A 10,508-nucleotide genomic window follows, 5' to 3' on the forward strand; every position below is an offset into this window, starting at 1 on the left:
GCTCTCCTACATAAAGATTCCTATTAGGACATTCTCTGGAGAAGTGACCAAACCCACGACACTTGAAGCACTGTTGTTGCCCACTACTCTTGGGTGTTTCTCCCAAAATTCCTTTACCCTTGTTGTCAAATTGACGTTGTGGTGCAGCAGGGGGTTTTGGAAATCCAGTTGAGCCTTGGGGTGGTTTTCTAAATTGGGACTCCCCATCTTGGAAGCTCTTCCTCTGAGAATAAGTTCTCATGGAGGATTTCACCTCAAGGGCTATCCTGAAGGCCTGTGGAACGTCTCGCACCAGGTGGGGTGCCATACGAGACTGAATTTCGGAGTTGAGCCTGGTAAGGAATCTGGATGGTGTCTGCTCAACATCCTCTCGAATATGGCTTCTAATTTTCAATTCATTGAACTTGCTCATGTATTCGGTCACAGTCAACTTCCCTTGCTTCAGGGTATTCATTTCATTCAACAACTGGAGCCTATAAGTGAACGGCAAGAATTCCCTCTTGAGCCGCTCTTGCATTTCTACCCAGGAGGTGATTGGCTCAAGTCCTAGGTGGTCCTCCTGGTTCTCTAGGTCTGTCCAGAAGTCCTGGGCAGCTCCAATAAGCTTGAACTTAGCAAATCGGTAGCGGACTTCCTCTGGCATATCGTAGAAATCGAAGTACCTATCCATCTGCTTGATCCAATCCAGAAGGATCCTAGCATCAATCTGACCATCGTAGGTAGGGGCATCTACTTTAATCATCCGTCTGACATCAAAGCCCCTATCATGATGCTCATAACCCTCATCTCCATATTAGGTTTGGCGTCTTAGCGGTGGGCCTCGACCCCTACCCTGATCCCTACCACGCCTTAGGCCCTAGAAGTTATCCCCTATCTGGTCATAACATCAGCCTAGTTATTTTCGGCTACTTCCTCAGGGTTAGGGCCCCTGCCCTTAGGTTCAGTGCCAGTTGTGTTACGGCCTTGTTGTCTATCAGGGTTTTTGGCACTTGTCTCGAGGGCAGCCAACTTATCGGTAAGGGCTTGGAGATGGGCAACTTGTGTTTCCTGTATGGCTTGGATGGCTTTCATGAATTCAGTCAGTTGCTCAGATTGGGTGGAGGTGCTAAGAGGGTCAGACATATCCTGGTATACTCTACCACTACAAGTGGACATAAGGAAATGGGCAGCCAATGGTACGGTTGCCACCAAAGACTCAAGGTCTACTCAGAGTCTCCAATTGAGACAGATAGTTAGCCCTCTCAATCTCGAGGTCAAAAATCTCCTTCTCAAGTATATGCTTTTGGAGGGAATAGCGTCCAATGCTATTTGGTCCCGCCAACTTAAGAAAGAAAAGAGTGTCCTCTAATCTATGGTATCACTCTCTTACCTCAGACTCGACCATGGACAGATGGTGACAAAGACTATACCTCAAAAGGTAAGACATGTAAACAAGGGACAACAGTATCTAATTACCCTAAACCTAGACAAAACCATCCTCTGATACCAAGATGATGTAAGGAATTCCTAGGTGACTAGGTTTCCTACAATATTAACTAACTAGGTAAGGTTAACTCAAGGGACTTTGGGTAGATAGGACAAAAAGAAACTCAGCAAACAAGATTAAGCATGCAAAATAGAATGAGATTAATAAACAAAGTAGCAAAAAGCAATAATAATCTAGGCGGAAAAACACATAAACTCTTACTTAAGCTTCAAGTGGGGACATGGGGAAGGGAACAAACGTCATACGAATGTTAGGTTCAGCACAAATCAATACAGACACCAAATAAGATATGCAAACAATCAATGTCCTCTAGCAGCCAACTAAAATAGAAAATCAGCAAGGGTTTTGGAGATATAACAGTGACGAGACGTCTTAAAACAATGGGTAAAAATAGGCATAAACAAAAGGGCAAAGGCTGGTTTCAATGTTAATGGGCTGCAACATATAACAGGGATGAATGGAGGTGGGAGGGGTTTAGTTTAATTATTTACCTTGTTGCTGTCCTGGTCTGAGGAGAAAAGGAGAAGTCGAAGTCCTCCAAAATAAAGAGTTGCAGTCCAACCTACTTGATGAAGAACAGCAGTCCCAATTGTTGGAGAAGTTCCAGCAGCAACCCAGTTGGGGGTTTTCTCGATGGAGATAATCTCCAATGATGGTGAACAATTTCTGCAATAGGGCAGCAGGAACATGAAAGACAGAAAACAGAAAAGAGAGGGATGAAGGATGAGAAAGGGAGAAGGAGAATGAGAGAGAAAGCCGTGAGAGAGAGGAGGCGAGAAACAGATGGAGACCGAGAGTGAGCGATGAGAAGAGGGAGAGAGCAGCGAGAGAATTCTTAGGGGGGTTTGGGGGCTGTTTTGCCTTCAATAATCTTCATTCATTCATTATTTGGAACTGTGACCAATGGCCTTACATAAATAAGAGACTAATTACTAAAAAGAAAAGAATATTCTAGGAATACTATTTCATAAACAAAGAAACTTTCTAAAAAGAAATCAATATGATATTTACTTAGTTTTCTAATTAACTTAAAGACTCAAATAAACAAAATCCTAGGAAATAAAACTACTAACATCTCAGATTTGGTGGGGCCACACAATCTTAGCAAAGAAAGGAAGGAGAGGACTCGATCCAGTGCTGGGAAGGTTGGATCGAGCCTTTTCTTTTCTTTTTCTTCTTCCTTCTTCTTCCTCCTAATCCACCAACCACAAAGAAGGTTGGGTCTTCTTCTTCCTTCGGCTGTACGTCTTGATGTCCCCATCACTCCTACTTCAACTAGGAGCTAATTTCCCAATAGGACTAGACACACCTACAACTAGGAATTCAAAATTGGACTAGGAATAATAAACCTATGTGGAAAACAAATAAAGTCCTAAGACAATTTGGACTCGACATACCACTTACTCAACTCGATGGGCCCAATGGCCCACCAATTAATTAAAAACAACTACTAATTATTCCCCTAGCCAATGGGCCCAATTAGCCCTTATTTGTACTTAGCCACTCAGGTGGACCAAGTAGGGGTTCGGCTGGCTTCTTGGCTAGACCATAGTTAGCAAATTCGGATTCGGGAATTATTCGGACGGAGAATTATTCGGAATAATTCGGACGATTAATTAAGGATTCGGTCAAAAAAGCGGTCAAAAAATCTTATTGGGGTTTTTTTTATTTTTTAAATTGTTTTTTTTATTTTTTTATTTTTTATTTTTGGTTTTTTTTTTTAAATAATGTTTAAATGGACCGAATAATTCGGTTTAATTCGGATTCGGTCCGAATTATTCGCGAATTATATTAATTTTTGAAAAAGTCGCGAATTTTAAAGAATTTTATTTTAAATTCGGATTCGGTCCGAATTTTTGATAAAATTCTTTAAAATTCGGTTCGGCCGAATAATTCGCGAATTATTCGGCCGAATTGCTAACTATGGGCTGGACCCTAGCCACTCAGGTGGACTAAGGCTGGACCCTTCTTCCTCTCATATTTCCTCCCATAATGTGCATCTACATCAAGGGGTCTCAGTTAAAAAGCCAATTACAGTGAGATTAGTAGGCAAAGAAAAATAGTAAGCAACAAAATGAAGCAACTAACCCCTGCAACATCGTATCATAAAACCATGCCATTCCCAATGTATATGAAAAACCTCTAAGCACTCTGGGCTCCATCATCCACCAGAGCATTCACTGATTCTTTGAGTGGATGTTTGTAGAACGCGCAAAAGTGTGGACATCCCTAACAAGGTTACCTAGACTTCCAGAACCAATAATCCTAGATGATATGGAGCAAATCACCATTCACTAACCTTCACAAATCACCAATCAGCAGCAGATACGAAAATCTCTTGTAAATATTTTCTCAAGTCTAGTAACAAACTATGGGTACTTCCAAACATCGCATATAAAATTAATCTCTACTTCTCCTGGGTAGTGCAAATGAGGCCACTAAGTGCCAACTCACCAAAAAAAGATTGCATCTGCAGCCCAACGTGAAATTATTTAGCTTATGTCCTTTTATGGAAACAATTAAAAACACCACTAGGGGGGGATTATCACTTCTGAAGACTTGAAGGCACAATTAAACTGGTCAATTGAAAGAAACTCCATGGGCCAAAAACACTGTTTCATGTCTCCCTTATAGTATTGTGTTTCCTTTGAAGAATGAACTACAATAGATGGTTAAGCAAATTACAAATTACAAATAAGCAAACAACTTAACAACAGAGGCGAAGATGAATCATGCAACAGTTTACCTGAGGAATTTACCAACATGCTCTGGCCAATCATTTGAACCTCGGCTGTCAAATGGCTTATCACTCCTATCTTTCCGTTTCCTTGAGTTCCGACCATTATTATGTTGCCCTCCTGAGCTAATCCTCACCCGAATGCATTTTGATGTGGAATCTGGTCCATCAACTGTGTCTGTGACAAGGAATTTGAAATGCTCCTTGAAGAAATTATGAACCGCCTGAAAATCAATCAAAAACTAAAATTTGGATACCTGGAACCACAGGGGACGAACTCTAATAAAAAAACAAAGTCGAATTCAAAACTTGCCGTCCTATGGGCCTTATCTGAATCCGGAGAAAGGGTAACCGGGTTAATGTCACTGTCACCACCAGATATGGTTTGATCTATATAAGCTTTCAAAGATTCAGCATCAGAATCACCAGCAAGAGACCTAAACAATTCGATTTCAGCGGCATAACATTTATCGTTTTGATCAGAAGTTTCCTTTTCCTTCTTCCCCTTCTCCTTCTCCTTCTCCTTCTCCTTTTCTTTATTCTCCAAAGTCTGGTAAATCAGATAAATGAGAACCACTCTATCATGAGAGAAAAAGAAAATCTAAAAAGGAAAAAAACAAGCATCCATGGAAGAATGAAAAATAATGGCAACAACTAGTAATGGAGAATCATATTACCTCCGGAGGGGCATCCAGAGAGGTCAAATGAACAACATTTCCATCGGAATCTACTTCGTTAACGATGAAATCAGAATACCTACACAAAATTTTGCAGGAAAAAATCTTACTAAAGAAGATAATTAGCAGATTTTACTACTCGTTTGTTTTCCTCTTCTTCTGAGCACAAACTGAAATAAGTGAGAAAAGGAGCAAGAAATGACCTTTGTTTCAATACGCCACGAAAACCAGGAAGCTGAGAGATGTAACAGAAGATGCCAACATCCGCTTCTTCGGGCGTCTTCATGGTTAGGGTTTCTGCAAAGGTGTAGTTACAGGAGTAGGGTTTTAGTTTGCAGGGTTTTAGCACAGACACAGAGAGTGAAGCAATGGAAGTTGGTATGCTTCTCCCGCACCACATGTACGCTACTCGGCTACTGTACTCAAACGGAATACGAATCCCTAACTACCAAAGATCGTGCCTGATATTATCTTATGGGGTTGAGGTCCATCATCTTCAATAGACCCTTGCCTAAAGGATTGAGTGACCAAACCAAATCGTCGCTCTCGAATCTCGATCGTTCATCGAAAGAAACTCCTAAAATCTTAGCGGCTGGTGTTGCGTTGGATTGGACGATCCGCATCAGTTTGGTAAGTGCTCAATCCTGATATCTGGCCGATTGTTGAATGGTACAAATTAAGGATAAAAATGTCAAAATTTTATATTTAAAGGTAAAATAGGTGTATTTCTATTTGATATGGGCAATCCCATAACATAACGGTTTTGAGATGATCAATTCCCATTTTAATACCTTGCTCTAAAACAATGATTGTAATTTACCTAAAAAAATAATAATAATAACTACAGATATTAAAAGTGAGTTGCAAGAAACACCAAGGCACGGGACTGATGAAAAAGCATACCAGCCTCAGTGCTATGGATGCTAGGGCAGCACCGCAGCATCATCTATTGGCACATCTTGATTTTGGGCATTTTGAGATAGGATTCCTCCACATAGAGCCCATGGATCATTAAGTGATCTCACAGTTGGGGTGACCTCGAAACGTGTGCCCGAGTCCTCTCAACCGTGGGATCACTCCATGGAGAGGATCCGAATCCAGGCATTTCCTCTATAGCATAGGTTTTTTTTTCTCCATTTTTATTTGTTAAAATTTATTCTTCCTCAACCACGTGTAATATGGTGACAATTCAATTTTTTTTTTTTTCCTCTCTACTCCTTCGGTCCTTCCAAGTTCAACCAAAAATGGTAGGACTTTTGGTAAGATTGGGAAATGGGTGTCATGTGAGGGGATAAAATCAAAAGTCACAGATAAGGTGTTGTTTCCTTATTTTCGCTCCATACAAACAAACATTACTTTATAGTAATAGCAGTAGAAAATTTGGATTATAGTCACATTTGGATCAATTTAGGGGTATATGTATTTAGTTAGGGGGTATTCAGATCCGAATTCAAATAATTTGAAATATAATTTTTTGATTCAAATAAATATTCAACTAATAGTAAAAAATTAGTGACTAATGATATGGAGGATTGTTGATTCACCATGTTTTAGTGATTGAGGAGAACAATCGAGACAAAGTGAGAAAAAAATTGAGAGCCATTGGGAGAGAAAGCTTCAAATTACACCAGTCAGGGATATAAATGGATTGTCGAAAAATTTAAATTACGATCATATCCATTTAGGTGTATCCATATCCAGGGTGTTGAAATCCGATCAGTAATTGATCCGATTTCATCTCAACATGCAAACTAGTTATAACAATCCAAATTCAAAATGTAAATGCAGACTTTCATCACTGAGAAATCATCAATTTATTATCTCAAATGATGAAAACAAGAATTACAAGGATTTTCGATCAATGCATCATATTTCTAGGTTCATATCGATCGTTCTAATAAACTGGTGGAGGCGTCATCGGAGCCACCGCTGTAGGTGCTGGTGACGGCGGCAGCTGTGGCGGTGGACTTATTGCCGAGCAGCCAAAGACTACACAGTTCAAAGGGTGTCCTAGAACCGTCTCGCAATCCTGTGGAAACCTTTGCGATGACTTCCCCAGAATGCAATTCTGGCGGTCATCTTTACTGGGTAGATTGACGCATTGGGGTGGTTCTCCGCTTATGTAATTATAAGAGTACGTGAAGTTCTCCAACCGCGGCAACGAGCAAATACTCGCCGGAATCTCACCGGAAATTTTATTGTGAGCCACGTTCAACTTCTCCAATTCCTTCATCCCTCCCATCGTCTGCGGCAACGGCCCACTCAGGTAGTTAAAACTGACGTCGAAAACCGTTAAGTTAGTTAACTCCCCAATCTCCTTAGGCAAACACCCATATAAACCCATATTCCTGAGATTTATCTCGTCCAGAGTCCCTCCCATTTTCCCCAAACCATTGGGAAGGCAACCGTTAAATCTATTATTCGCTAACACAATAACAGAAGCCGGAGAGTTACCGATACTTTTTGGCACGTTGGATTGGAATTTATTGTTGTTGATGAAGATGGCGTCGAGGTTCAAATCGAAGAGGGTGGAAGGAATAGAACCATCGAATTGGTTGAACCGGAGATCAAGATATTTGAGAGAAGGAAGTGAGAGAACCACAGAAGGGAAGGAACCGGTGAATTCATTGTTACTGATATCGAGCTCATATAGGAGATGAAGTTTCTCGAAGCTTCTGGGGATGGCACCGGTGAAGCGGTTGGAGTTAAGGTGGAAGAGAGCTATGTCGGTGAGAAGACCAAGCTCATCTGGTAATGAACCGACGATGTTGCCGTCGTTTAAGTCGATTCCGGCTACTGTTGTTGTGTTAGGGTTGTCTGGTGGGGGGGCACAGTAGACTCTAGTGTAGTTGCAGACGTTGGGGCCGTTCCAGTTGGAGGTGAAGTTCTTTGGGTCTGAGATGATTGCATGTTTCCATGCCTGGAGGGCCGTGTAGGCATTGAGGAGTCTAGGATTTGGAAGAGGTTGGGTGGCTTGAGTACAGGAAGGGTTGAGGAGGATAAGTGGAGAGAAGAAGAACCAGAATAAGCAAGAGAGGTTTGGGGATGAGTTCTTCGTTTTGTTGAGTAGTTGAGCCATTTGACAGTTCTGAGTTTACTCTGGTGAAGAAAGGCCTTGGAATTATAAGGATATAAGGAGAGAGGAAGTTCAACCCAAAAAAAAAAAAAAAAAAGGAGAGGTTGAGAGGATTTTTAGGGCTCTTTAAATGCTGTCAGTAATTAAAGTTTGGCCAAGTTTTAAGGATTTGGAGCCTTTCCAGCTCGGGGCTGCTTGAGAGAAAATAAGAGAGAAAGAGATACGCGAAACTCTCATGATATCTGTTTAGCATTTCCTGTGCTGGAGAGGATTTGAATCCGAGTTTCAATGGACAGATGGAGATGAGATACTGGAAAAAAAAAATCAGTTACAAAAATGTCAGAAGTTTTTCATTATTACTTGCCAAAATTTTAGATACTGTGGGCTGTTATATTTTTTTTATTAAAAAAATAAATAAATTGATATACTTCTACTCACACGTGAAGTTGAATGTCGAATGGTATGATATCTTGTATTCGATTTTTTGCATTGTTGATTCCAAAAATCCATCAAGAGGTCATTGAGCTCAAAGAGTTTTGTAATATAGATATTTCAGTGATATCTACCTATATTGGGTTTTGTATATTTATAGCATTATGGTTTTCTTTATAATCTGAGAGAGGCATCCATGCATGTAGAACTTTATTCTCCATTGATAGTGAAGTAAATCTCATCTCATTCTAGCCTTAAGTAATTTTACCGAACCATATAAATTTTGCATTGTGCGATTATTTGTTTACGATTTCTATTTCTTTATGCATTTTGTTAAGTTTTCATTTCTATAATTAGAATGAAATTCACTTTTTTCTTTAAATAAAGAATTAGAAAACCAAAAGAGATTGGTAACTTTTTTTTTTTCTGATAATGAAAAGAGATTGGCAATAAGAGTACAAATAGGTGTGGATGTGCATAAAAATAAATCCATGTATATGAGGGTAAAGATGAGGGTAATGGGATGAAGTTTTTTCCATTAATTACCGGAGGCGAAGAGAATCCTACCACAAAGAAGTGATTACTCCCATATTGTATAAGGTCCAAAATGCCCTTGTCATTGGTCAAGATGGTGAAGAAATTATCCTTTCATCGGCTCTGGAGAAAACTCAACCCTTTAATAAAGGAGAACTAAAGTTAAAATAAGAGGGGATCAAACAGGGTTTAAAAAATCGGAATCAAGATTTGAATTAGTACCGTTCGATTCTGATCAAGATCTACCAATGAAAAATTGATAAGAATTGACCCAAATATGTAGTTGAAATATGCAGATTGGACAATGGACTCCTAGAATAGTGAGTCTCATCCAAGGTTCAAAAATGCAGACTCAGCAAAGAACCCAGCCTCATTCATTTTCGATTTACGTCGGCGGGATTAACCTGAACCCTAAAAATCTAGCCATGATAAGTTACTCCAGATCGGCAAAAACTAGGATCAGACTCAATTGATTCCACTGATCTAATTCATATTCTTAGAACTATGGATTGAAGAGATTCTTATTTCACCATGTATGAAATATATCTTGATCGATCCTATTGGAATAACTTGAATCTAAATTATATTTAACCCACACATGGAAATTAGTAGGTAGCAGAGTACAAAATCAGATTGGTAGTTTGGTATGATCATCCATGTATCATTGACTTAGTAGGATTTTTCTTTAATAGGAATTGTGCTCACTAATTGTAAAGATAAACATGCAAAAAACACATGACTAATGTGATCTATCATATTTTAAGGGAGTAGGAAGGAAATGGGCTGTGAGTCTAAAGTTTCTTACGATCTCACCAAAACACGGTTTTAGTTATCCCTAAATGATTTGATTGTATTGTTTATGGATTTATGGAGAGTGGCTAATTTTGACCGAGAATGAGGTTAATTCCTTCTTTTTTTTTTAAATAAAAGACCTAGTTTACTTCGAAGGAATTTCATTGAGTTCATATCCTCTTCCTTATAGGTAATCATCTCATCTCATCTCACAAGAATAGATCTTCTACATGTATGTCACTTGAATTAACATGTGAGGATCCAACATTTGTCTCATTTAAAGGATGAAGAGGGGTATATGTGAAAGCAAAAGGAATAGGTGTTGAATCCTTACATGTATATGCATAGAATCCAATCTCCCATCTCACAACGTCCATGGGTATAGGGACCACACTCCCCCTAGTATATGATTTTAATCAAACTAGTTATGCTACGAGTGATCGACACATGTTTTTTTTACTTCCAAAGTTGTCCCTCTGTGTACTCTAAATAGTAACAAGTGCAACATCCATCTAGTGTTGAGCATACATATAACTTGCATGTCCATACTATATATGGAATGAGACTCATTTAATCTAATTGCCCAAAAAAAAAAATACTCATTTAATCTATATGACAAGGTTACATTTTTTTACCAACTTTTCTTTTTTCTTCTTTAGAAATATTTTTGACCAGCCGACCACTAAACATCGATTTGGACATTCAATATTCATATCATGCATAACCATTTCCCAAAAAAAAAAAAAATTACCTAGAGTTTATTTACTTGTAATC

At 39.2% G+C, this 10,508-nt stretch overlaps 2 protein-coding genes across 4 annotated transcripts in view; both read right to left on the minus strand.

Annotated features, from left to right (window-relative positions):
- Nucleotides 1–5,336, minus strand: part of LOC122066713 (multisubstrate pseudouridine synthase 7) — a 26,701-nt gene extending 21,365 nt beyond the window's left edge. Inside the window, exons 1-4 of one of the 3 annotated variants that reach the window (XM_042630557.1) lie at nucleotides 5,104–5,331; nucleotides 4,901–4,979; nucleotides 4,537–4,773; nucleotides 4,233–4,447 (exon numbers count right to left, since the gene is read on the minus strand). In XM_042630557.1, coding sequence (XP_042486491.1) covers nucleotides 4,233–4,447; nucleotides 4,537–4,773; nucleotides 4,901–4,979; nucleotides 5,104–5,300 — 728 coding nt within the window. In that variant the 5' untranslated portion in view covers nucleotides 5,301–5,331. Of the gene's footprint in view, nucleotides 1–4,232; nucleotides 4,448–4,536; nucleotides 4,774–4,900; nucleotides 4,980–5,103 lie in introns of all 3 variants that reach the window. The other 2 variants (XM_042630558.1, XM_042630559.1) reach the window with 2 other exon arrangements.
- Nucleotides 5,337–6,695: 1,359 nt separating this feature from the next.
- LOC122066714 (leucine-rich repeat extensin-like protein 6) lies at nucleotides 6,696–8,068 on the minus strand. Its single transcript, XM_042630560.1, has one exon. It carries the CDS (start codon nucleotides 7,977–7,979, stop codon nucleotides 6,795–6,797), a length of 1,185 nt encoding a protein of 394 aa, XP_042486494.1. The 5' UTR covers nucleotides 7,980–8,068; the 3' UTR covers nucleotides 6,696–6,794.
- Nucleotides 8,069–10,508: the final 2,440 nt, after the last annotated feature.

Source organism: Macadamia integrifolia, unplaced genomic scaffold (genome assembly GCF_013358625.1).
Source record: "Macadamia integrifolia cultivar HAES 741 unplaced genomic scaffold, SCU_Mint_v3 scaffold2543, whole genome shotgun sequence".
In the NCBI taxonomy this organism is placed as follows: domain Eukaryota; kingdom Viridiplantae; phylum Streptophyta; class Magnoliopsida; order Proteales; family Proteaceae; genus Macadamia; species Macadamia integrifolia.

Bases quoted from the DNA above. Each gene is read 5' to 3' on its own strand.
- LOC122066714 (XM_042630560.1), bottom strand. From the start codon at position 7,979: ATGGCTCAACTACTCAACAAAACGAAGAACTCATCCCCAAACCTCTCT.